Source organism: Aptenodytes patagonicus, chromosome W (genome assembly GCF_965638725.1).
Source record: "Aptenodytes patagonicus chromosome W, bAptPat1.pri.cur, whole genome shotgun sequence".
In the NCBI taxonomy this organism is placed as follows: Eukaryota; Metazoa; Chordata; class Aves; order Sphenisciformes; family Spheniscidae; genus Aptenodytes; species Aptenodytes patagonicus.
In genome coordinates, this window is record NC_134981.1 from 16,903,084 (window position 1) to 16,930,036 (window position 26,953).

Consider the following 26,953-nt stretch of genomic DNA (forward strand, 5'->3'; position numbering starts at 1 on the left):
TTGAACTTAAATATTTTAAGAATTGAACCGGCAAGTATGCTAACGTATTCTCTTGTTGTTAATATATATTTTGTTTTTTCATTTTTCCCTGGTGTCCTTTGAATTGTCTTATGTTGACAGCCCTGTCTTTTTCCTACATGTTCCAATCAATTGTTTTGATCAAATGGAAGTAGCTTTTAAAAGTCCTCAAAGCAAACAATAAGTGAAAGCACATGCATTTATAGAAAATCCATTACATTTTTGATGGTTCGAAGGGAATCCTGTGATGTCAAAGATATGCCAATTTTCCTTTTTAAAATAAAAGATTCTCAAAGTGTTGGGCTGCAACCTGAATGTTATACATTCACGCATATCTTATTTTCACTCCTACAATAATACTTTCTTGATGTTATGCCAAAGTGGTGTTCTTTTATGGAGGTGATCACGATACAAAAGTTGGCATAAGAAACTTTTTATAATAGTCTGAAACTGACAGCCATGTGTATATATAAGTGCTTATTAAAAGAAAATAATTTTGAAGGCCAGTAGAAATACCTCTTCTTCCATTCCTTAAACAAGAAAGGAAAAAAAAAAATATAGAGGCAGGGAACAGTGCTTTGCAGACTTTTTTTTTTTCTTCCCTATATTTTAACAGTAAATTGTTATCTTTTGGTTTGGTTTTGGTTGGGTGGTGTTGTGGTTTTTTGTTTGGTTGGGTGTTTGGTTTTTTTTTTTTTTTTTACTTGACTCATGGTTTCTTATCATTTGAAAATGCATTTGCCTCTTTATTTGCTTACTTCCACAATTCCAGAGAATTGAAAGATAACCTTGGCAGTGATGATCCAGAGGGAGATATACCAGTCTTGCTGCAGGCTATCCTGGCAAGGAATCCTAATGTTTTCAGGGAGAAAAGCATGCAAAACAGATACGGGGTACAAAGCGGTAAGGATTTTTGATTATTTATTGATTGTGTTTTATGTTGTTCTGTAAGTTTAGGGGACTGATACTAACCACAAATATATATGGAGCACAGCTGTGATATTTATGCCTTACCTTGTATTTGATAGTGATATAAAGCTATGTATCTTGACATCTTCTAAGAGCGATTGTATTAGAATAAGCATGGAAATAAACTCTGCTGGGTATTTTTGTAAAAAAAAAAAAAAAAAAAAAGTTTAATTTCACTACAAAGCTTCAATTTCTGGGATGAGTGATTGGATTTTATTTTAAAGTCATTTTATTTGAATGTCTTTATGGCTAGGTTCATATATTTGTCTTAGTAAATAACCGAAGTTGGGAAAATATGCCTTGATCTTACTGAAAATCTGTACGATTATAGTGTATCATTGTAGTGGTAGTTCTTAATAGTTCTGGGGTAAGGAATAAGGTTGAATGAACCATACTTAACAGCTCCTCCCTGCCATTCCTCTTCTCAGCAATTTGTGATGCCCTACAGATTTTACTGTTTCGACGGCTAATTCTTTTCTGAGGTTTAGTGAGATATACTGCTGGATAACAAAGATGGACAAGGGGAGAGACCAAGCAAAGGATTAATCAGACAGATTCTACTTGTAGATCTGGAGACTTCTTTATTTGCACCTGAAATCTTTTCTTTAAATACTAAACTATGAAATGAGTAGGAGAATTTCCAGAGTTTTTGTGGTGTGAGAATAAAGCTTTGCTAGCATTGTAGAGATTCAGATAGAAGTGTTACTGGAGTCCACAGGGGATAGAAAGTGTAGGGTGTTTTTGGAGGGGAAAAATAATAAAATGAGATTGTTAAGTTTGTTCACCTAGGCTAGTGAGTAAAAAGCCATACAATATTTGAAAAGAACTTGGTAAGGACAGAACACATAATGTTCCTTGAAAGAATGCAGAAATTTCCTGGAATGACAATGTGAAAGGCAGTGCTAAATATGTAGTAGCTCATTGATACATATATCCTGAAATTTAAGCTCTGAAAACAGTCTCTAGATTCTGGGTTTGATGGTAGCCATGGCAGAGTATGATTTTTTTTTTCCAGCTGTGGGAAGAGTTGTGACTGTCCTGCCAGTTTGCAGAGTGGTTCCACAAAGAACATAAGCTTGAATCAGAGTTTTCCACCAGTTTTGTAGAGTAAAATAATTTTTTGCCAGTGCAAAAGGGAGACATTGTTTTTGAAATTATTTGTTCCAGCAGAGGCTTTTGAAAGAAAGAAGATAGAGAGTTAAATTTTTTTCTAATTTTTGCTAAATCTGTGCCTGAGAGGGGGAAACACTTTTGCAGCTTGGTTCAATAGGTTAAGAATAATCCTTAATGAAATAAAAGCATCTCTATCTTTAGTAAATGTGCTTTGGCCTATGCTTGAAGGAAGGTACTAGTACAGAATTAAAAATAATTCAACATGAAACTTAAAAGAATAGTTGATGTTATTTTAAATAAAGTTAACAAAGTGGTTTCAGAGAACCAGAAGAGATCAGACTTTAAAACTTCCTTGCATATTTAATTTTATTTTACATAATTCTGAATACTTGTACCAGTGCAAACATTGCAATGTAAGTGTGAAATCAGAAAAATTGAAAGAAAGGGGGAAGAGGGAGAAAAACATAGCTGTAGACCAGGTACTTGAGAAGAAGGCGGCCCTGGAATGAATGTTTGGAAAAGCTAGGTAAAGTGTGACTTTATTTTCTATGGAAAAAGGCCACACTCTTACCTGGAAATAGGGGTATCTTTAAGCTAGATGCTGGCAAATTGTTGTAGCCTTATTAGCTGTTAATACATCCCATCCCAAGGCCAAAGGAAGATATACTGATGTGTTCTGGCAGCAAAGGTTGGTTTTTCTTCTGCTTTCTGAACAGATTTTGTAATCTCTGTAGAGTCATGATTTGTAGAACATTTGGGGGTTTGGTAGAGATATTATATAATGCATTTTGCCAGCTAGAAGAATGAAATTGAGGCTCTTTTCTAGTATTTCAAATTCATCTCTTCTGCTTTCCTTACTGTCTTCCTTCTGAATATTGTCTTTCTGCCTTCTGTTGAGTCCAGCATGTGGTGAAGTCAGCGCTGGGTACTGTGACCCAGTATTTGTAATGCCCAGAATTGAGAAAGAATGAAGGCACTGGGACTCCCTGTCTGTTTACTTAGCCTGGGGTGGGCCTCTGCACCATGATCCCTTGAGTGTCAGTTCCAGCGTCAGTATGGACAAACTGAACTCAAATTCATTTCTACCAGCCTTCTTTTCTAATGCAAGAACAGAAAGACCACCTGGCTAAAGAATTACATTAAACGTGGAATAAAATTCTTGGTTTAGTACAATTTTGTCAGGAAATAAAGGCATCTTCAGAAAGCTAAATATTATGTTTTGAATACTTGTGAATATAAGGTAAAGCACAAGCAGAATTCTGTGGTGATGTTTTTTTCAAGGTCATATTGATTTGTAGCGCAACACTAAGTTTAGAGCGAGAATTGTTTTTAGTTATGATGAACAAATAGTACAAGACAGATGTATTATGTGGACGCTTCTTTTTGCTCTGTGTCTTGGGCGCACCCCCCACTCCCCACCCCACCCACCCCCCGCCACCTCCACTCCCAAGAAATTGCTGGCATATTTCATTTCAGGTAATGTAGCAGCAGTGTTCAAACTCTTATTCCCTGTCTTTTGATAATAGTCCCATTGTTGAAACGGTCTTCATACAGATTTTTAGTTAGATTTTTCAGACTGTTTTCTATTACTAGGTTGTCTGAACAGACTGAGTCACATCACAACGCGGCATCAGGCCTAACTTTGTACAAGGGCAGCACGTTAATTTTATTTTAGACCTTTTTCATCAGATAACAGAGAAAGTTCTGGGTGCCATCTTTCAACTACATGTCTTGCATCTTATAGTGTATGAGTGAAGTGGATTTCTTTATTTAAAATTAAGATTATTATTTAGTTTCAGTTTTCATAATAATTTTTTCTCTTTTCTGTCTCAACACGTTGGCTTTGTTTTTCAGCAGATGTGTGTTGGAAGATCAGCTAAAATAACGTATTGCAATAGATTAGTATTCATAGCATAGCTTAGGGTGCAGAAAGGACTTAAAATTCACTTTAAACTATTTACCACAACTTGTGCATTTTTGAGGATTAAAATCTTATGCATCTTTCCATAAACAACAATTACTTAATTTTTTTCATTTATACAAGAATTCAAGTGCACGTGTGCCTGTAAAAGGGAAAAACTTTGTAGATGTATGCTTTCAATAAGAGTGTATATTTAACTGAAAAATCACCTGTTGGTGAACAGTCCTAGCTTAAGCATGCATGATGCTGTAATACAGTTTAATCATACAAGACTTTTTTTTGTGATCTTGAACTCTGTTTTTATGTAGTGCATTCTTTGGCATTTAGTAGGAATGCTAAAATGGATTTATGTGTATCACTTTTTTTCCAAGCAAAAAAAATTACAGTCAAGACTTGGGAGTATGTATTAAGGAAACTCATTCTAGGAATGTTATTACTAGGATGATGTTTACTCAAAACTGAACATTAACAACAATCAAAATTAAAGTTGCATTTAAAATAAATTCTTAAGTATTTTTAAGAAATGCACAGTGGAGCGATAAATCTGCTGCTTAGTGATATGACAACAATGTAAAAAATGTACAAGAAGATATTGTTAATGGCCACAGACTAATTTCAGCTCCTTTTTAGACTAAATGTTTGGGGCTTATTTTTACTCCTTCCTCATTACATCATTACTAGGCAGACTTATCTGTTGGAAACTTTGGAGACACTGTTGTGGTGGGTTTTTTTGTTTTGGTTTTTTTGGTGGCGGTTGGTTGGTTGGGAGTGGGTTTTTTTTATGGGGTTTTTTTTTTGGGGGGGGGCGGGAGGAGGAGGGGTTGTGGGGTTTTTGTTTGTTTAAGTTACCTAGATTGTGTCCCTCATGTCACACACCCCCCCCCACCCCCCCCTCAACAGAGATAGAGAGGTGAGAACTGTTTGTCACAGAATAATTTTTAAGGTTTTTAAAATGGCATTAAAAATGGATTCATTTACATATCTTCTGTCATTCTTTTAAACCAAAAACTACTGCATCTGTGGTTCAAAACGTGTTTTAAATTTAGGGAGGAGAAAACAAATAGATATGTTTTTAAAGTATTTTAAAAGTGCAGTCTTTGCTTTAAGCATAAAATGAAACTTCATCTATATAGTTCATACTCAAACGGGCACATTGTCAGCTTTCTGTACATTAATGTTAAGGGTTAGTAGTTTGACTACTACCTAGCTGTGGTAAGAGTGGCTGTGAGAGGTGATCAGGCAGTGGGCATGCTGGGTGCTGCCTCCAACACACAAACCCTCGAGTTTCTTCCTCACTTGCATCTGTGCGAGGCAACCAGTGTCCATTTAAACGAATTTTCCAGAGTTGAGGAGTCCCCTTCTGTTACTTGGGACAATGAAATGTCCTATGTATTGAAATATGGAGGTGTCGTGGTTTAACCCCAGCCAGCAACTAAGCACCACACAGCTGCTTGCTCACTCCCCCCTGGTGGGATGGGGGAGAGAATCGGAAGAGTAGAAGTGAGAAAACTCATGGGTTGAGATAGAGACAGTTTAATAGGTAAAACAAAAGCTGCGCATGCAAGCAAAGCAAAACAAGGAATTCATTCACTGCTTCCCGTTGGCAGGCAGGTGTTCAGCCACCCCAGGAAAGCAGAGCTCCATCACGTGTAACGGTTACTTGGGAAGACAAACGCCATCACTCCGAATGTCCCCCTCTTCCTTCTTCTTCCCCCAGCTTTATATACTGAGTATGATGTCATATGGTGTGGAATATCCCTTTGGCCAGTTGGGGTCAGCTGTCCCGGCTGTGTCCCCTCCCACCTTCTTGTGCACCCCCAGCCTACTCCCTGGTGGGGTGGTGTGAGGAGCAGAAAAGGCCTTGACTCTGTGTAAGCCCTGCTCAGCAATAACGAAAACATCCCTGTATTACCAACACTGTTTCCAGCACAAATCCAAAACATAGCCCCATACTAGCTACTATGAAGAAAATTAACTCTACCCCAGCCAAAACCAGCACGTTCTCCACCCCTTGTTCCATACCATTTACGTCATCCTCAGGTCCCACACTATCCAATACATCCTCATTAACCACCACCCCCCTTCCCATCCTTTGATACAATACACAGATATCGTTCCCTTAGTCTATGGACCACCCCTGTGAAATGTCCATAAAATGTCCACAAATGTCCACTGAGTTCATTTAGTCCATGACTTTGGGCTCCATCTGTTATGGTGGTCACTCAGGCCAGGAGAGGTGGTGTGTTGTGTGGAGTTACTGGGCATCAAAGCCAGCTCAGGTCGGGTCACTGCTGCACTTGCACTGCTTCTTGTAAGGCTTGTCCTCCATTGGTTCAGGTGGTTCCTGCTATAGTAATTCCCATAACATGCAACTCAAATCATGGGTTACAACAATTGAAAGGTATTGCCATTACATTCCCCACCTCTGGTCCCTTTTAGGGTTTAACATTGCAGTGAACTCTTCCCCTTGCCCCTGCTCCGGCTTGGACTTATCCACAGACTGCAGTCCCTTAGGGGAGTACCTGCTCCAAGTGGAGCCTTATCTATGAGCCACAGTCTCTCCAGGGGTACACCTGCTGCAGCATAGACTTATCCACAGCCACAGTTGCTTTGAGGTGCACCTGTTCCAGCGTGGCCTTCTCCATGGGCCACAATGCTTTCAGAGATAGACCTGCTCCAACATGGTCTTACCCATGGCTGCAGTCCCTTCAGGGGCGTACCTGCTCTGTCATGGGCTTATCCATGGCCACACGCTTTGAGGTGCTCCAGCATGACCTCACGCACAGCCACTGATGCTTCAAGGTGTACCTGCTGCAACATGGACTTATCCACAGCCACAGATGCTTCGAGGTGTACCTTCTCCAGCGTGGACTTATCCTTGGGCCACAATCCCTTTCAGAGGCATGTCTGCTGTGGCACAGCTGCTATGGCCACAGATGCTTTGGGGTGTCCTGCTTCTGTGTAGACTCATCCACAGGTCACAGTCCCTTCGTCTCGAGTTCACACTGGAGTTCCAGCCTGTCCAGTACAGCAGCACAGAAACAGCAGCGATGCCCTGGCCATCTGCCAGCCCAGGCGCATGGCCATTGCTGTTATCAAAATGTTCCCAGGCACAGCAGAGTAAGATGATAAGCAGTACAGCAAGCAGCGAAAGTAAAAAGCAGCCACTAACGAGCACTAGACTCTAATATACAGTAAGGCAAGCAAGCCCCATGGCAAGCACAGGAGCTTGCCAATTAATAGCTAAACAGCAATAACAGCTATAAAATTGATCTAGCACATTCCAATCAAACCTGTCGTTATCTTGAACCCTTCGAGCCCCACGTTGGGCACCAAAAAGGACTGTCATGGTTTAACCCCAGCTGGCAACTAAGCCCCACATAGCCGCTTGCTCACTCCCCCCCCCCCGCCCCCAGTGGGATGGGGGAGAGAATCAGAAGAGTAAAAGTGAGAAAACTCGTGGATTGAGATAAAGACAGTTTAATAGGTAAAGCAAAAGCCACGCATGCAAGCAAAGCAAAACCAGGAATTCATTCACTACTTCCCATGGGCAGGCAGGTGTTCAGCCATCCTCCAGGAAAGCAGGGCTCCATCACGCGTAATGGTTACTTGGGAGGACAAACGCCATCACTCCGAATGTCCCCTCCTTCCTCCTTCTTCCCCCAGCTTTATATGCTGAGCATGACATCATATGGTGTGGAATATCCCTTTGGCCAGTTGGGGTCAGCTGTCCCAGCTGTGTCCCCTCTCAGCTTCTTGTGCACCCCCAGCCTACTCGCTGGTGGGGTGGGGTGAGGAGCAGAAAAGGCCTTGAGTCTGTGTAAGCCCTGCTCAGCAGTAACGAAAACATCCCTGTATTACCAACCCTGTTTCCAGCACAAATCCAAAACATAGCCCCATACTAGCTACTATGAAGAAAATTAACTCTATCTCAGCTAAAACCAGTACAGGAGGTCTCTGATTTTTTTTTTTTTTTTTTTTTTTTTTTTTCTTCAGCACAACATGGGACTTTCACTCCTGCTCTGGGCTAGTTTGCGTGTGCTAATGTACTTGGAATGCAGCGCTTCATACCTACCAGGAGGTAGTAACGGCTGTATTCCTGGGGGATTATCACATCTCTTCTCTGTTGGGGAGAGGGGAAGAGAAAAGAGGGTGACAGGGAGGATTTGTGAAACTAGTTTTGCTTGTGTGAATATTGCAGTAATTGAAATTGGCGATAGTAATTCAAGGATTGATGGCTCCCAAACACTCTGGATTGGGGACTACTGTCAGCCTTCTATCTAACCTTTGGTTTAAAATATTTGCGTTACTGATGTGCTTTTACCCACGGCTGTGGATCACTTGCTGTAGCTTCCCAAGCTGCGGTGTGCACATGAGTTCTGACACTGTTGTAGCTGCAAGACATTCAATTCTGTCATTAAAATCACTTAGTTAAAAGTCTCATAAGTTTTTGTGTACCTGCACCCCTTCAACTTTGAGTGTCATGTGGTGGTTAGGAAATTCTTTATACTTGTATCGAAGAGAGGAAAAAAAAGAAAAGATTCCTTTAAATTCTCCCTATTAAGTTAGTTAGTTTCAAGCACATTGGTACTTGTGGCTTGCCATCTAGTACAACTCCTGAATTTCCAAAGCTTGACTGTGGGAATCTACAGGCTGTGGGAGACTACAGGTCGGATATTGGTGGTTCTTTGCAATTGAAAATATTTCAGCACCTTTGATAACGTTCTTTATAAGCATGGCGGAGGTGGAATAGAAAGCTTTTGTCCCTGGGTAGAAAGGAACCACTAAGGCATTATGGGAGTAGGGAGAATTATCTCACACCACTCAGCTCAAGATGATGGCTTGCTGTATTTGTTCTAAAAATGGGAGATAAGTTTTCTGTGTTCTTCTGACTTGTGAAGTTTCCAAATCTTTTATTTATTGGCACAATGAGTACTATACACACCAGTCTGGGGTATGGAGTATATGTTCTGTTATAAAATGTTTCTATTTACTAGCAGGTTTTTGGCTAAGGAACAGAGGAAGGAACTACTGTTGATATTTGTAATTGAATTAATACTGTTTTAGGGAACACTCTTTTTATGTCATGGTGTAAAATAGACATCTTGCATGGAATCGATCTTTTTTTAATGTTTTCTAATAGTTGTAGGTAGAAGATGTTAATGTCTGTGAAGTTTATAATCTCTATGTATATAATAATTTCTGAAATGAGAGACTTCATTGATTAAAAAGGAAATGCATGTAAAGTAATGCTGCTGTCTTCTTCTTAATAGGGATGATGATGTCACAGTTTAATATTTCTCAGAATTCCATGCGAGGTAGTCCTGCATCTTCCAATTATCAACAAACCACTATCTCACATAGCCCTTCCAGGTAATGCTTTCTTTTAAATGGGGTGGGATGGGCACTGAACTGCAAATTCTTCCTACAGTGACAGTTGATTCTTGTTGCAAGTATGTGAGTGGAAGGTGATCAGTGTCAAGACAAATTTTGCATTTGTGTGACAGCAGGGGGAGTTTCTTCAGCTGGCAAAAAACCATCTTTTTGTTAGTGAATTAATCTTTGTATTCTAAGGACTAGTCGTGATTCCCTGCTCTTTCTCCCTCCCATAATTTTGGCAAACTTTCTTTCCTGCTTAAGGAATCCCCCTGCCTCCTGCCACCCCTCCAGCTCTTCTCTACCTGTGGCAGAGGCTGAGACCGGTGGCAGGAGGATAGGAGAGAAGAGGCTACGTGTTCCAGCATGTGTAACAGTACCAATGTGACAGGAGGGTGGGAAAGAAGGCTTGTAAAAGCATGAAGTACTGCTGTAACAGTTATACAAAAGGCTGCTCAGAGGAGCATAGGCCCAGTAGTTTGGCCAGTCTTCCAGCAGCTTCCTCATCAACTTTCTGGTTCTTTTTCAAACTTTGAGTGTTGGCAAGTAGCATGTACCTATAATCTAGGCCTTTGTTAATATAATAAAGTACTCTGGACTAGAGGAAAGAGTTCTGCATGTAGTTTCAATTCAGTTACTGGGTTTAAACAGATTTCATCTCCAGTTATTAGATATCATTATTAAAATAAACTTATTTCACTTCAAGTTAGTGTAATTGTTTTGGCAAATGAAATGCTCTGTATCTGTACAAAAGCCAGTATACTTTTTTACTTTTATATCTAAGAGTGATATTGAAGAAGGTGTTTTTGAATTGTGAATATTACAATGTGCTAAGTCTTCTCAAAATCCTTACAAAATCCTTGTGTTATATACTTTACTATTTCTTTCTATGGAAGCTTACCTTTGTAGAGTTGCTGTCTAGAACTGACGGTTGTGAAAGCATGTGTTGTACTTTCTGAAGTATTTATTTGGTTTTTTATTTTGCAAAGCTCATATAAGAATATAAGTTATAACATACATGTATTATTGTTACCAGCCTATTTTATTTTTATGGCTTCCTATCTTTAGGATGAGTCTAAGATAAAGCCAGTGAAAGAATAAGTTGTATTCAGGTGAGGTCCTACCTAACTGCCTATCACATTCCTATATCTTGGCAGTATAGTTCTGTTAGATGAAGTTCTTTGAAATATTACTGGAAAAATCCTATTTAGGGTAGATGGCTCCTTGTTAATCCTAGTGAGCTAGTTGTTATATGATAATTAAACCTTAGCTGTCACTTTCATTCAAACTTCTAGGACTAACTTTTGGAAATTGCATATCTTGTTTTAGTAAATCTGCAGATCTTATTTTAATAAATGTTTGTGTCATTGTTTCCTTTCCCTAGGTGGAGGTCTTATGAATGCTTTTTATTCTATTCTTTACTTTTACTAATGCAGTACCCAAGCTGTGGCTCTTAAGTAATAATTGAAGTTGGGAAGGTATTGATAGCTTAAAATACTGCTTTTGAAGGGATTTCTTGATTGCGTTGGAATCTTGTCTCTTACAGAAGTTATAATGTTCCAAAAGAAATAATAAATTTGTCTAAATTTGTTTTTCTACTTTTTAAAACTTTTTTTATTTTATTTTTAGCCGGTTTGTGCCACCACAGACAAGCTCTGGTAACAGATTTTTGGCACAACAGAACAGTCCAGTGCCTAGTCCATATGCTCCTCAAAGTCCTGCAGGATACATGCCATATTCACATCCTCCAAGTTATACACCACATCCTCAGATGCAGCAAGGTAAGTCTGTGATGTTTGTTTTATTCTTCCATCTCATGTCAGCTTTACCTTCATGTGCATGTTTCACAGCTCTCTAATTTCTTTGAAGGAGTCACGTGCTTAATGCAAATCTTTTGAGTTGATAGGGAATTTTTTCAGTATGTTTAAGCTTTGCTTTCTTCACTGTACAGAGTGGTAGTATATACTTAATTTAAAAAAAAAAAAGGAAGAAGTAGTAAAACACGTGTTCATGTTACACTGCCTCTCCCCTATGTATACCCATTTTGCATAGCTGTCACATATACATGACAATAGAGAAATCAAAACAAACCAAAATCTTTTGTTTGTTAGCTATGGCAATCATTTATCTGTACTAGTGAAAACCTAATTTTTGCTAGTGTAACGTAAGCTTTGCTGCCAGCTTATTTAGCCTTACCAAACCTTTGTAGTATAGACTAGACTAAGTTGGCTAGAATTATGCTCAAGGTATGCAGTAACTGGCAAAGATGACCTTCAGAATGAATGGATATCTTTGTTCTTCCCTTTTCTAAAAACAATCTTGAACAACATGAACGCTGTTAAGTAGCTAGGCTTTTTTTTTTTTTTGTAAGTAGAATTCTTGTTGGATTCTTTTAAATGATCTGTTCTTAAAGTTTAGCAATGTGCTTAGAATTTATATAGCTTTTCTGTATGTAATGTTGTGTGTCTCATTAATACCTTTGGAAGTTACTAAAGGTAGTGAATACAAATTATACAGACGAAAATAAAGTTTTCTATAACCTATAAGGATATGATACCGACTGTAATAAGGATAGATGTGGAGAGAAGCTTGGCTAATCTGTACGTGGAATTTAGGTTTTAAATCCTCTTGAAAATTCAAATCTTGGATATCTAATTTTATTCAAGGTATTTGTGGCAAAAGGATTCAATCAAGAAAGTTGGATTCTTGTTCAGATTCCAGACCTCTTGCATCCAACTTATTAATATTGACTATTATGGTGTTTTCTGTGAAATTTTTTAGAGTTAACAACTGTGTGAATATATCAGTATAGTTATTTATATTTTTTTGTATTTCAGCTTCAGTGTCCAGTCCCATTGTCACAGCTGGGATGAGGAATCTCCATGAAAATAAAGTTTCAAGTCAATTGTCTGGAAATTCAGCTAATCATCATGCTGATAATTCTAGACATGGCTCAAATGAAGACTACCTACAGATGGTGCACAGGCTAAGTAGTGATGTATGTTACTTAGATCAGTTTATTACGATAAAGCAAATATTTAGTATGATAAAGCAAATATGTGTTTAGCTGCCTTAGAAGTCAGATATTTTACTATGTTGTTATTGCTGTATAAAATCACTGAAAATATATTTCAGTTTCAGATGCGTACACTCAACCATGCAACTTCAATGTGTGAGGCTTAATTTTTTTTAGAGATCTCTTTCCTTTGGAACACTTTGTAACATTGATTCCGATGAAATTATGAAAAGTAAAAAATCTTACTCATATGTGAGTTTATTTTAAGGAAACGGTAGAGTGTCTCTGCAATTATTGTAGCAATATGTTGATGCAAACAATACTAGATTCTAAATAGGTGTATAGTTAACTTGTCTTTCTGAAGATCCCCATAACTGTCAATTAGACTTGACATATTTGAATAACCTATTGGGTAATATAGTAGTGTTATCAAAGGCAAAAATTCCTTTGGACACTTTTTCTTACTGGTCTATTATGTGCTTTTATGGCCTGGTTTCTATATAAGAAGTTTTCCCTTAGCGACTTTAGTTTATGTGGGAGAAATTTCTGAAATCCTGAATCTAAAGGGAAAAAAAACAGCAACTTTCTCCCACAGTATTTTGAACTTCTTAATTTTCTTCTTAATGAGCATCTCATCCTGTGGAAGCATATTGGGATTCTTTACAAGTTTAGCACATAGTCTCTTAACAGCTCTTAAGGGGAGAGCACTGAAGTTTCCTTTTTATTTGTTGACTTCAGCTTTTTGAACAGTGTGGTCATAGTGATGCCTACAGTAGTAGGCATAACGGTAGTTACAAAACTTCATCAAAACCTTGTGGCGAGCAGGCCTTTTTTTTTTTGTTTTGTTTTGTGTGTGTTTTATTTAGCTTACAAAAACTGGGCAACTCTTGACTTCCTAAATTAGCTTGTGGAAGCAAAAAAAAAAGTGTTGTATTCAACAAGTGTACTATTAACACCAGGCTCCCTAAATCCCTTACCAGGATTAATACACTAGAACTCCAAGAGAGTTATTAGCTTTATTAGTCGTCTTTTTTTTTTTTTTTTTAATGCATGTTGTGGTTTAACCTCAGTTGGCAACTGAGCACCACACAGCCGCTCACTCACTCCCCCCCCCGCCCCCAGTGGGATGGGGGAGAGAATTGGAAGAGCACAAGTGAGAAAAACTCGTGGGTTGTGATAAAAACAGTTTAATAATTGAAATAAAATAATAATAATGTAATAATAATAACAACACACAAAGCAAGTGATGCACAGTGCAATTGCTCACCACCCGCCGACCGATGCCCAGCCAGTCCCCGAGCAGCGGCCCCTCCGGGCCAGCTTTCCCCAGTTTATGTACTGAGCATGACATCACATGGTATGGAATGTCCCTTTGGCCAGTTTGGCTGTGCCCCCTCCCAGCTTCTTGTGCACCTCCAGCCTTCTCAGTCGGTAGAGCATGGGAAGCTGAAAAGTCCTTGGCTAGTGTAAGCATTACCTAGCAACAACTAAAACATGGGTGTGTTATCAACTTTGTTCTCATCCTAAATCCAAAACACAGCATTGTACCAGCTACTAGGAAGGAAATTAACTCTATCCCTGCTGAAACCAGGACAATATCCACCCCTTATTCTATACCATCTACGTCATGCTCAAGTCCCACATTTTCCAATACATTTCCATTAATCACCACCCCTTTTCCTGGGTTTCTTTTAATATATATATATACACACACAGAGAGATATCATTCCCTTAGTCTGTGGGCCATCCCTCTAAAATGTTCAGTGAGTTCATTTAGTCCATGACTTTGGGCTCCATCTCTCGTAATAATCTTTCAGGGCAGGAAAAATGGAGATGGTATGTGGTGTTGGATTGTTTCATGTTGAAGTCAGTTCTGGTACCATCATCACTGTGCTTTGCTTGGTTTCACTGAAGTTATTCTTCATTAGTCTGGGTGATTCTTATTGTAATAACATTAGTATGGCATATAATATTATGTAGCAATTAACATCATATAATTCAGATCATTGGCTATTCTCACCCAAAATCAAATCCCCTTGAGGTACACATCGGACTTCCCCATCCTTCCGCATTATCCACCAAGTGCACCCAGGTCCTTGAGCAAAAGCAATCCCACAGATGGGTTTGCCTTTGCCCGAAGCAGGAATAACCCAGACTGTTTTCCCCAACATATTTTTTATGTGCGCTACAGGGACTTTATTTCCATCTACAGTACGTAAAAGTTCTGACTGGGCAGGGCCAGCTCGATTGGCAGATCCCCTCGTGTTGACTAACCAGGTGGCCTTTGCTAAATGCGTATCCCAATCTTTGAATGTCCCGCCACCCATTGCTCTCAGCGTAGTCTTTAACAGTCCATTGTACCGTTCAATTTTCCCAGAGGCTGGTGCATGACAGGGGATGTGATACACCCACTCAATGCCGTGCTCTTTGGCCCAGGGGTCTATGAGGCTGTTTCGGAAATGAGTCCCGTTGTCTGACTCAATTCTTTCTGGGGTGCCATGTCACCATAGGACTTGCTTCTCAAGGCCCAGGATAGTGTTCCGGGCGGTGGCATGGGGCACGGGATATGTTTCCAGCCATCCGGTGGTTGCCTCCACCATTGTAAGCACGTGGCACTTGCCTTGGCGGGTTTGTGGGAGCGTGATATAATCGATCTGCCAGGCCTCCCCATATTTGTATTTCAGCCATCGTCCTCCATACTAGAGAGGCTTTAACCGCTTGGCTTGCTTGATTGCAGCGCATGTTTCCCATTCATGGATAACCTGCGCAATAGTGTCCATGGTCAAGTCCACCCCTCGATCACGAGCCCATCTGTATGTTGCATCTCTTCCTTGGTGACCTGAGGTGTCATGGGCCCACCAAGCTAGAAATAATCCACCCTTATGTTGCCAGTCCAGATCCACCTGAGCCACTTCAGTCTTAGCAGCCTGATCCACCTGCTGGTTGTTTTGATGTTCTTCAGTGGCCCGACTCTTGGGTACGTGAGCATCTATGTGACGGACTTTTACAACCAGGTTCTCCACCCGGGCAGCAATATCTTGCCACAATGCGGCAGCCCAGATGGGTTTGCCTCTGCGCTGCCAGTTGCTCTGCTTCCATTGCTGCAACCACCCCCACAGGGCATTTGCCACCATCCATGAGTCAGTCTAGAGATAGAGCACTGGCCACTTTTCTCAGTCAGCAATGTCTAAAGCCAGCTGGATGGCCTTTACTTCTGCAAATGGGCTCGATTCACCTTCTCCTTCAGCAGTTTCTGCCACTTGTCACATGGGACTCCATACAGCAGCTTTCCACCTCCGATGCTTTCCCACAATACGACAGGACTCATCAGTGAACAGGGCATATTGCTTCTCATTTTCTGGTAGTTCATTATACATTGGGGCCTCCTCAGCACGCGTCACCTCCTCCTCTGGCGATATTCCAAAATCTTTGCCCTCTGGCCAATCCATGATCACTTCCAGGATTCCTGGGCGACTGGGGTTTCCTATTTGAGCCCGTTGTGTGATCAGTGCGACCCACTTACTCCATGTAGCATCAGTTGCATGATGTGTACAGGGGACCCTCCCTCTGAACATCCAGCCCAGCATCGGCAGTCGGGGTGCCAGGAGGAGCTGTGCTTCAGTGCCGATCACTTCCGAAGCAGCTCAAAACCCTTCATATGCTGCTAATATCTTTTTTAGTTGGAGTATAGCGGGCCTCGGATCCTCTGTAGCCCCGACTCCAAAACCCTAGGGGTTGACCTCGAGTCTCCCCTGGTGCTTTCTGCCAGAGGCTCCAGGTAGGGCCGTTCTCCCCGGCTGCGGTGTAGAGCACATTTTTTACATCTTGTCCTGCCCGGACTGGCCCCAGGGCTACTGCATGGACTATCTCCTGTTTAATTTGTTCAAAACCTTGTCGTTGCTCAGGGCCCCATTTGAAATCGTTCTTCTTCCGGGTCACTTGATAGAGAGGGTTTACAATCAGACTGTAACTTGGAATATGCATTCTCCAAAAACCCGTGACGCCTAAGAAAGCTTGTGTTTCCTTTTTGCTAGTTGGTGGAGACATGGCTGTTATTTTGTTGATCACATCCATTGGGATCTGACGACGTCCATCTTGCCATTTTATTCCTGAAAACTGGATCTCCTGTGCAGGTCCCTTGACCTTACTTTGTTTTATGGCAAAACCGGCCTTCAGCAGGATTTGGACTATTTCCTTCCCTTTTTCAAAAACTTCTCCTGCTGTGTTGCCCCACACGATGATGTCATCAATGTATTGCAGGTGTTCTGGAGCCTCACCCTGTTCCAGTGCAGCCTGGATCAGTCCATGGCAAATGGTGGGGCTGTGTTTCCACCCCTGGGGCAGTCGGTTCCAGGTGTACTGGACGCCCCTCCAAGTGAAAGCAAACTGTGGCCTGCACTCTGCTGCCAAAGGGATTGAGACAAACGCATTAGCAATATCAGCTGTGGCATACCACTTGGCTGCCTTTGACTCCAATTCGTGTTGAAGTTCTAGCATGTCTGGCACGGCAGCACTCAGCGGTGGCGTGACTTCATTCAGGCCACGATAGTCTACTGTCAGTCTCCACTCTCCATTAGACTTCCGCACTGGCCATATGGGACTGTTAAAGGGTGAACGAGTCTTGCTGATCACTCCTTGGCTCTCCAGTCGACGAATCAGCTCATGAATGGGAATCAAGGAGTCTCGGTTGGTGCGATATTGCCACCGGTGCACCGTGGTGGTAGCGATTGGCACCTGTTGGTCTTCGACCTTCAGCAACCCCACAACAGAGGGGTCCTCTGAGAGACCAGGCAAGGTGGACAGCTGTTTAATTTCCTCCATCTCCAAGGCAGCTATACCAAAAGCCCACCGGTACCCTTTTGGGTCCTTGAAATACCCTCTCCTGAGGTAGTCTATGCCAAGGATGCACGGAGCCTCTGGGCCAGTCACAATGGGGTGCTTCTGCCACCCATTCCCAGTTAGACTCACTTCAGCCTCCAATACAGTTAGCTGTTGGGATCCCCCCGTCACCCCAGAAATACAGATGGGTTCTGCCCCTTTATAGCTTGATGGCATTAGGGTACACTGTGCACCGGTGTCTACTAGAGCCTTCTACTCCTGTGGGTCTGATGTGCCAGGCCACCGAATCCACACAGTCCAGTAAACCCGGTTGTCCCTTTCCTCCCCCTGGCTGGAGGCAGGGCCCCTCTAGCCCTGGTGATAGTATTCGTTTCTCACTTCTTGTACATACGAGTCAGAAGTTTCTTCATTAAGATCAGGAGTAAGATCAGCCCTTCTGCTCTGTCTGGGGAACTGCCCACTGGAAACTGGAGCAGCAATTTTCCTGTGATTGTTTTCCCTTGCAATTCACGTACCCGTGCCCCTAGGGCTGCAGTAGGTTTTCCATCCCACTTCCTCATGTCCTCTCCGTGGTCACGCAGGTAAAACCATAGGGTGCCCCGTGGTGTGTACCCTTTATACTCTCTCTCTTGAGCAAAAGAACGCTGACTCCTAATAGCCGAGATACTGGTCCGTACAGGTGAGGAGTAGGACCTATCCTCTCTGAGTTGCTGGATCTCCCGGGACAGTTTCTCCACAGCCGAGATGAGGGAGGAAGAGAGACTTTCCTCATATTGCTGGAGTTGACTAGCCAATTCATCCACCGTTTGTTCCTCTCCACCTTTACAGGTCATCACTGCCAATGAATTGGCGTATGATGATGATACACTCCTTATACACTTCCGCCACATGGGTCGTGTGCACTTGACTTCATCTGGATCTTTGGATAGTTGTTCATTGCTCAGGTCACCATAAATCACCTCCAGCACAGCTAATTCTCTCAGGAACTGGATACCCTTCTCCATGGTGGCCCACTTGCTTGGGCGACATATGACATCTTCCTTAAAGGGATACCTTTCCTTCACACTTGACAAGAGTTGCCTCCAGAGGTTGAGGACTCGTGTCCCTTTTCCAATTGCTTTGTCAATGCCCCCTTCCCTGGAAAGGGATCCCAGCTGCTTGGCTTCCCTACCCTCTAATTCTAGGCTACTGGCCCCATTATCCCAGCATCAGAGCAGCCAGGTGACAATATGCTCACCTGGACGGCAGCTGAAATCTTTTCGTATATCTCGCAGCTCACTCAGGGATAGAGATCGGGAGGTCACTGCCTCGTTTATGAGTTCTTCCTCTTCTTCCTCCCCAATCAGCGGCCGGCTCTCCTCCTGCTGTTCTCGTGATGGCCCTTCTCCAGGGTTGTCTGTCTTGTACACTTCTTCTTCTGCTTCCCTTTTAGAAGAAGCTTCTTCCTCCCTTACTACGCGAGCCAAATTCTGCTTCCAGAATTTCTTCTTGTGTACAGGGGTGACTGATACCGGCACAGGCTGGTTCTTTGGTTCAGCCACAGGGCGTGTCGCCGGGGTCTGAGTGGCCGCAGGGCCTGTCGTTTTACCGTCAGATCCAGAGATCTTCTCTTCCGTTTGAGGGTACTGAATGGTGTTGAACAGGGCTCGGTAGGCATGGGCCAGGCCCCAGCACGTTGCAATGATCTGCATCTCTCTGGAGTTGCCAGGGTGACAGCATACTTTGTCCAAATGTTCTACTAACCCTTCAGGATTCTGCACTTGCTCAGGGGTGAAGTTCCAAAACACTGGGGGTGCCCTTTGGCCTAGGTACTTGCCCATCTTGTCCCACACACCCTGCCACTCATAACTATCTAGCCTTGGGGCAGATCTCTGGATGATATCCTTAAATTACTTATTAACTTTAGACAAAACTGAAACAATTTCCCAAAGAAATACCAATAGAAGTATCTTAACTACCCAAGGCTGTTCAAAATACTGAAAAGTTACTGTAATGAAGGAGGAGACATCATAGAAGAAGGTAGCGTCGCTGCCATTCTGGTTTTGCTCCGTAAAAAAACTTTCAGAGGAAGAACTGTAATTGCTAGTTGTCTCCACAAAGTGGTATCCGAAGTACAGTAATGGCTTCAGCACGACACTCAGATAGCAAGTTACGTTCAAGGTCAGTGTGTTAAAAATAAACCTCCCAGACGAAACATCACTAATCACTGCAGACCACAGCAAACTGCAAAAACCAACACCAATCTCTAACAGGTACAGCAGAAAAGAAAAGAGCACGATGCAGATTAGACAAATCAATATCGAGAACAGAGAAACCAACATTGTGACCCACAACTGTTAACAGATATAAATTCCTTAATACGCTCCGGTTAATCTTTTATTATCTCAAACCCTTTGTGCCCCACGTTGGGCGCCAAAAAGGACTGTAGTGGTTTAACCTCAGTCGGCAACCGAGCACCACGCAGCTGCTCGCTCACTCCCCCCACCCCCGGTGGGATGGGGGAGAGAATTGGAAGAGTACAAGTGAGAAAAACTCGTGGGTTGAGAAAAAAACAGTTTAATAATTGAAATAAAATAATAATAATGTAATAATGATAATAATAATATACAAAGCAAGTGATGCACAGTGCAATTGCTCACCACCCGCTGACTGATGCCCAGCCAGTCCCTGAGCAGCAGCCCCCCTGGCCAGCTTTCCCCAGTTTATGTACTGAGCATGATGTCACATGGTATGGAATGTCCCTTTGGCCAGTTTGGCTGTGCCCCCCTCCCAGCTTCTTGTGCACCTGCAGCCTTCTCAGTCGGTAGAGAATGCGAAGCTGAAAAGTCCTTGACTAGCGTAGGCACTACCTAGCAACAACTAAAACATCGGTGTGTTATCAACTTTGTTCTCATCCTAAATCCAAAACACAGCATTGTACCAGCTACCAGAAAGGAAATTAACTCTGTCCCTGCCGAAACCAGGACAGATAGTTATGAATGAGGATTATTAAATCATAAATCTTAAAAAGTTTAATTATTGTTTAGTCTTTTTCTTAGTTTTAGGATTTTGTTGCTTTAAAATTATGAATAGTTACAGGATATTGTGTATTTGTAAGATATTATTTTACAAAATCAGCAAGTATACCCTTGAAGGCTCACTGCTCATGTATTCAATTTAAGGACCGTTTTTTGATAAACTTGAGAATATTCCTAGAATATAAGTTTGTGTTTACATTTCACCATTTAATGAAGTTCTGAACTAGGAAACAGTAAATGAGCACTTCTGGAAATTTGTCAGCTATGGTAGGAATGGCATGTGTACCTGAAAGGTCATCTACCTAGTTAGTTTGTTTAGTTAATTTAATAAAAGGCGCCTTTGCCTGTGTCCTTGGCAATCATGGGTAGAGGACCTCTCCTGTCCTAATGAAACATATATGCTAAAAAGTTACTAAGCTTCCCCCCCCCCCCTAGTATTTGGGGGTTTTTGAGATTTATTACAATTCAAAGATAAGTCAGGTTTGAAAAAAAATCAGCTCCATAATTTCAGTGTATTAAATAAACGAATAACTCGTATATCAGGAAATTAATTCATTTTGACTTGCAATAAAACACATGTAAGTTTAAGATGTAGTTCTTCTTATTGCATTGAATGTGAGTATTAGATTTCTTTGCACGAGTCTTTCCTCACGTGAGCCAAGAAGTCTTTTTGCAAGCACTGTTGCAAAAATAAGTGTAGTTAATAGCACAGCATGAGTTTTGGATTCATTTTGCTGTGGGAGGGGGAAAAAAAAAAATCAAATAGAATTGTTTTCTATGTTCCCATTGATGGTGAAACTGATGAAATCTGGTTTCTTACGGATTTATATTCTTTGCCTTGTAAGCACCTTCAGTCCATAAATATCAAATTTTTTTTCCTTTTCCCTAAGCAGTGTGAACTACGCCTTCACAAGGCATAACATGTACGGTGGCTAGTCTCCTGCTGTGCGTGTGGAAATTGGCTGTTTGGCCATTGTCAGAGGGAGTGCGTAGTTGCCATCCGTCTCAGGTGCTGCAATGGGAGTGCTACAGATTTTGTTCAGTCCTGATGTGTGTATGCTGGAGGGTATAAACACAAAGTGTTAGTTTGCTTAACTGTAAAAGTAAGACGGCATTCTAATAAACTTAAAGGCTAGGTTAAGTGAAAAAATGGTGAGTTTTTTTTTTAAAAAATCTGCTTTTTATGTTCATTTTCTTTCAGTTGGTATTGTATAGAGTTCATCTTTTTGCTTTTCAGCTCTTTACTATGTGCGCATGCAACAAAAAACTTGTAAATGGAATCTTAATGTCAACCAAAAGTGCTTATTTAGCTAGAAGACATATACATAGATTTATTTTTGTGTGCATGTTCTGGTTCTAGATTCTTTTTAAGGCTGATTGTGCTCTGGAAAGTTGCCTATATAGTAGTCTAATAGCAGTCTAAATTACGAAGACTTTTATATAAATAAATATTTTTCTAATATTTGCTGTATGCTTTTTCATCCAGTCCATTTTATCAGTGTATGTACTAATTTCTGTCTTTATGAACATGAACACTTGATAAAATAATGTTAATTTCTTATCCTTGTCACTTTAGGATGGCGATCCTTCAGTAAGGAATGCTGCATCTTTTTCCTTGAGGTCACCGCAGTCAGTCTGCTCTCCAGCTGGAAGTGATGGACCCCTTAAAGGTAGCCTAGCAGTCATATATATCAATGTACATAATATATATAGCATAAATGAAGCCTCAAAACCTTAGCTGTGGAGAAGGAATAGGGCGAACTGTCAGTCAGCTGAGGAAGTAATTCTTTATTCTAAAATCTGGAATGCATACTGCTGTTTTTAATATTATCCCTAAGAAGCAATGACTGATACATGAGACTTAGCAAGGTAGGGGTTTGGGCATATTGTTGGTAATTTAGGTTTTCAGTGCTTATGTATTTACATGGCAATAGTAAAAAGATGCAACAGTGCTTTCTTCTCTTTAGCCCTGAAACAAAATTAAGTCTTTTTGGATGGTCAGGTTAGGTGGAGAGGGAGAACAGGAGATGGGGGAGATTCCAGAGAAGGTGAGGGTATTTGGCTTGTGCAGCCTGGATAAGATAAGTCTTTGCGGGGGGAGGGAGGAGGGGTGGATGGACACGACCTTAGAGCAGTCTCCTCATACCTATGAGGAGATTATCAGGAAGACTTGAGTCAGGCTTTTCACAGTGTTGTGGAGGAAGGATGAGAGACAATGGACTTGAATTGAAATGGGAGGTTCTGACTAGGTATAAGGAAAAACTTTTTCAGTATCAGGACAGTCGAGCATTGGAAAAGCCTAGAGAATCTTTGCGTTTTCCATTCTTGGAGGTTTTCAGGACCAGGCTGGATAAAGCCCTGCATAATGTGGCCTTGCTCACCCTGCTTTGAGTACGAGGATCAACTAAAGATCTCCTGAGGTCCCTTCTTAACTGAATTATCCTATGATCCTGTGACTGCTAAATGATCTCTGTGGTTCATCTTCTGTAGGCATATACTGTGCTAAACAGTGCTAGAAGAAATGTGGCTCAAATGCGAGTGAGAAGTACTTGTATAGCATGCCAGCAGCATCAGTATTTTAGGAGATCTTTTGCTAAAGGACTTGTTGTAAGACTTGTGTAAATGGCAAAGACTGAATGTGGTTGTTTTTCTTTAACTCGGTATACAAAATCCATGTTTGTTTGAGCTTATTAGTTTAACAACACTGTGAATCTAAGCTACTTCCACTCAAATATATGATTACCACTCAGCCAGAAGAATATTTGAAATATATTTTTGGTTAAAGTTGCTGCTGTTTCAGTTGGTTGTCTCAGAACCCGTTTTGAAGGGATACATTTTCAGATTATTTCTGAAAACAATCTGATTGTACAATTCAGACTGTAATGTTTCAGCATTAGAGGGGCTGAAAAAGTGCAAGAGGAGCTTTTTGATTTATTTACCTGTATGTTAGCTTTACTTTTCTCATTGATAAAGCACACAACTGAAATACTATTACTAATGGTGCTACCATTTTGCCTTCTTAAAGAGATTAATGAACTCTGTTTAAGAGAACCAGTTCTTGATGCTGCAAGAATCTTGCCATTTACTTCCTCTAATCTTGCATTTTAGAAATGTATTGAAGAGGTGTGGATAATTACAGTGTTACTTAGAATATGTGATACCTGATAGTGAGTTTTTGGCCTATGATTTGGAGTGAAAGCGATTGGTTATGCTGATAAATTTTCCAGCGATGAACAAACAGCAAATATCTATGCTGAGGTTTTTGTTGCTACTCTCATTAGTCCTTGAAAGTTTGGTTGACAAGTTGCAAACTTTGATAAAGAAAACTAGCAAAATATTTAATTGTTTGGGAGGACAAAAAGAATGGCACTAGACATCATCAGTCCAGAGAAAGATCACAGGAAGGATGTTATAAAAAAGCTTAGATATATAACATAGAAACGTGAGGCAATTACTGAAGGTACGGGTACAGACTGCATTTCTGTACTTCTGACATGGAAGTAGCAAGGACTTCTGGAGACTTGAATGTGATTGTACAGCCTTGAATTACTTTAAGACTGAACGATAGCTGTCTGATTGACAGAATTTGAATGAGGAAGAAGTTTTGTTTGCAACTCAGGCAAATATTTGAGAGATGGCAGAAGTTATATTTGTTCTTTTGGTTGGTTATTCATTTATTCAATAGAGTAAAATTTGTCTGTTACAGAAATTTTTGCCTCACTTCTGCTCCAGTAAAGGTACCAGAGCAGCTGAAGTTTTATCCAGAAGTTCTAGGCTGGTCTTTATCCTTTCTTTTTTTAATGTAAATTTTATCTTTTTAGCTATGCAAACAGAATAGTGGCTCTGCTTTCATGCTATCATCTGTTACCACATCTGCTTTCATAGAAAATTCATTTCTGTGACTTCATCTACGAAGAATTAACATGAAGTATTTTCCTTCTGTTGAGCTCATAAAATATTCTGTGGTATCCATTACCCAAGATGGATCACTCATCAAAATCCTTTATCCATTTGTTCTACTTTCCCACTCCTCTGGAATCTCAGAGAAGTTTGTTTGTTTGTTTGTTTGTTTGTTTTATTAAGACAACTTCTAAAGATCTGTATAAAGGAAAGCTTTCCACAATGTTTTTAGTCCATTGCTTTCCAAAGAGAAGAGCTCATATATTTACAGTCCTGTTTCCATACAGTTTCCTAAATTCCTGGGAATAGCAACAACCCTTATGAAACTATATAATTTTGCACTCTTTTCCAGGAATAAGTTGTGTTCCCTCCAGAAATTGTTAATGGGTACTTGATTATTTTCTGAATAATTTGGAAAGATTACTTTTATTTTCTTAGGAATTTATAGGACTTCTCCAGAGAGATTCCTCTACACTTGGTCTTTGAATGTATAGTGGGTGGCAAGAAGAATTAGGAATCTTCTCAAATCTGTAGTACAGCTCTCAAAGGTACTTGTTAAGAAAAATTATCATCTCGCCCTCTCTCCTTCAAAAGAAAGGTGGAAGAAATTTATTCAAAGATATTTTCTGACAGGGCCAAAATAAACACTCATTCTTGTTTCTTTCTTCAAATCTTAACTTTACGCAAGGATGCTTCTGAATACAGCAGTTCTAAGCTAGAACAGCCAAAGCTGAGGTTTTTCATGAGGCATTTGAAGGTCTGGAGAAAGTGGTGGGACTCTTCCCTGAAAATTATTGAAAGAGTATGTGGAAAGTGAATACAGTCTGTCCCGAAAAACCTCCCAAATGTATGTTGTTCTTTGTCTGTCTCATGCTATCCCTTTAAGTTTGAATTTTAAATTAAGTTATGCTTTTTGAAAATGAATGTCAATATAGTCTGTTAATCGAAATAAGTAATAATTTCTTTATATCTAGTACAAAACTTGGGAAGATTTCCAGATTTTTAGAAAATACAGCAGGAAAGGGCTTGGGGGCTTCCCATCTTCTTATCCTCATGTTGGATGAGCTGTACCAGTATCACTCCCAATAACTTAATTTTTTTTTTTTTTTTTTTTTTGGTTGTTAAAATGTCGGTATCGGAGTTTCCTTACTCTTGCCATGCAACCTGTTCAAATTCTTAGTGCTAGAAAGCTTTTCTCCTAATGCTTTGCCTGAATCATTTTTGTTGCAGTTAAGCATGACGCTTCTTGACTTCCTTCCAGTGGGCAAAGAAAAACAATTCACGTCCTTTTTTTTTTTTTTTTTAATAGCAATCATTTACATATCAAAGAATGTTATTGTGTCTTGCGCTAATCTAATCTTCTACAGACTGAACAGCGCGGTTTCTTTCTATCTTTACATAAGTAATAATTTCTGAGCTTTTAATTGTCTTTGATGTTTTTATCTGAATTCTAATTGGTCTGCATTCGTCTTGATGTTGTACTGCCCTAAGTTGTAGATAAAAATCTATTTGAAGACTTAGAAGGATGAGTAGTCAGAAAAGTACTGTAGGCGACCTTGTATGATACTACTGTTATATATGAATATAGCTGCTCTTTGGTGATAACTTAGATTTGTGTTGCAAGCTGTCATAAACATATTGCTGTCTTTCTGTAGAGCTTATCTATTTTCCTCTCATGTTGTTACAATTGCTTTTTCTTAGATAAATAAAAAGTTTGTGCTTCTTACTGAATTTCTTTTGTTTCAAAAGATTATTCCAATTAGTCAAGAAAACTGTAAATTTCGATTCTGTTTTTAAAAGCAGTTGGGCCTCTCTCTCAAACACTTGACACCAAAAGCTTGTTATGATTTTTAGAATATTTAATAAAATATTCTCTAATTCTGTTACACAAAAAATTATTAATGACAAATATTTTATACTACTATTCTTAAGACAGTGCTCTGGAAAGCTGCACTTGTTCACCTATGCTCCGTTCATCCATTTTTACCAAGAACAACTGATACTCTGAACACAGTTTTGCAATAGGGTATACTGCAATCATCTTGCAGTATTTTTGTCTAGACCATACTTCCTCAGCTTGTTAGTGAAATTGTTATGAGAAGCTATATAGAAAGCCATGCTAAAGTCCAGGCATGACACTCAGTTCTCCTTAATCCACAAGACCTATTGCTTTACGGAATAAAATTATTTTGATTTGATGATACTTATTCTTAACAAATTCACTTTGGAATACTACCTCTTTGTTATTATCTCAATCCTTATAGAGAAATTGTTCTTCTAGTATGTACTTAAATCATACAGACTATATATAATACTCTGGGCAGTCCCTTACCATCCTTTTGAAGGGACTGTTTTTCCCTTTCTGAATCTGCTGGAGGCACAAATTCTCAAGATGATTGTTACCAATTCTGAGATTGGTTTATCCAGGGTTCCAGGGTGAATTTGTCTGATCCCGTTTTCATGAAAACACTCAATTTATGTGAAGGTGGTAAATAGGATCATATTAAAAAAAATGAGACTTTTCCATTTAGACGTTGTAACTGCAGTCTCTTAAAATATTTGGCAGTAGTGTGTGAATGTTCCTCAGGATCTGTCATCACCAGGTTCTCAGCATTTTCCAACAGACAAACATCAGTATGAGTGCAATATGGATACTCTAGTCTTCTCCTTCTCCAGTTTCTGCCTTCAAGAACTTATTTACAGAATAATTACTCAGATGTGAAGTCTAATAATCCACATGTAGAAAATATGCATTCATTAAAGCCTCTCTTTCAAAAGACTTTT

The 26,953-nt window shown here is 40.3% G+C and overlaps 1 protein-coding gene across 2 annotated transcripts in view; it reads left to right on the forward strand.

The window, feature by feature from the left end:
• The window catches only part of LOC143172283 (nipped-B-like protein), a 173,447-nt gene that overhangs the window by 66,210 nt on the left and 80,284 nt on the right, over positions 1-26,953 (forward strand). For both annotated transcript variants that reach the window (XM_076361527.1, XM_076361526.1), the window contains exons 4-8: positions 791-921; positions 9,295-9,394; positions 11,027-11,178; positions 12,235-12,395; positions 21,846-21,939. In XM_076361527.1, the coding sequence (XP_076217642.1) occupies positions 791-921; positions 9,295-9,394; positions 11,027-11,178; positions 12,235-12,395; positions 21,846-21,939 (638 nt within the window). The remainder of the gene's footprint in view (positions 1-790; positions 922-9,294; positions 9,395-11,026; positions 11,179-12,234; positions 12,396-21,845; positions 21,940-26,953) is intronic.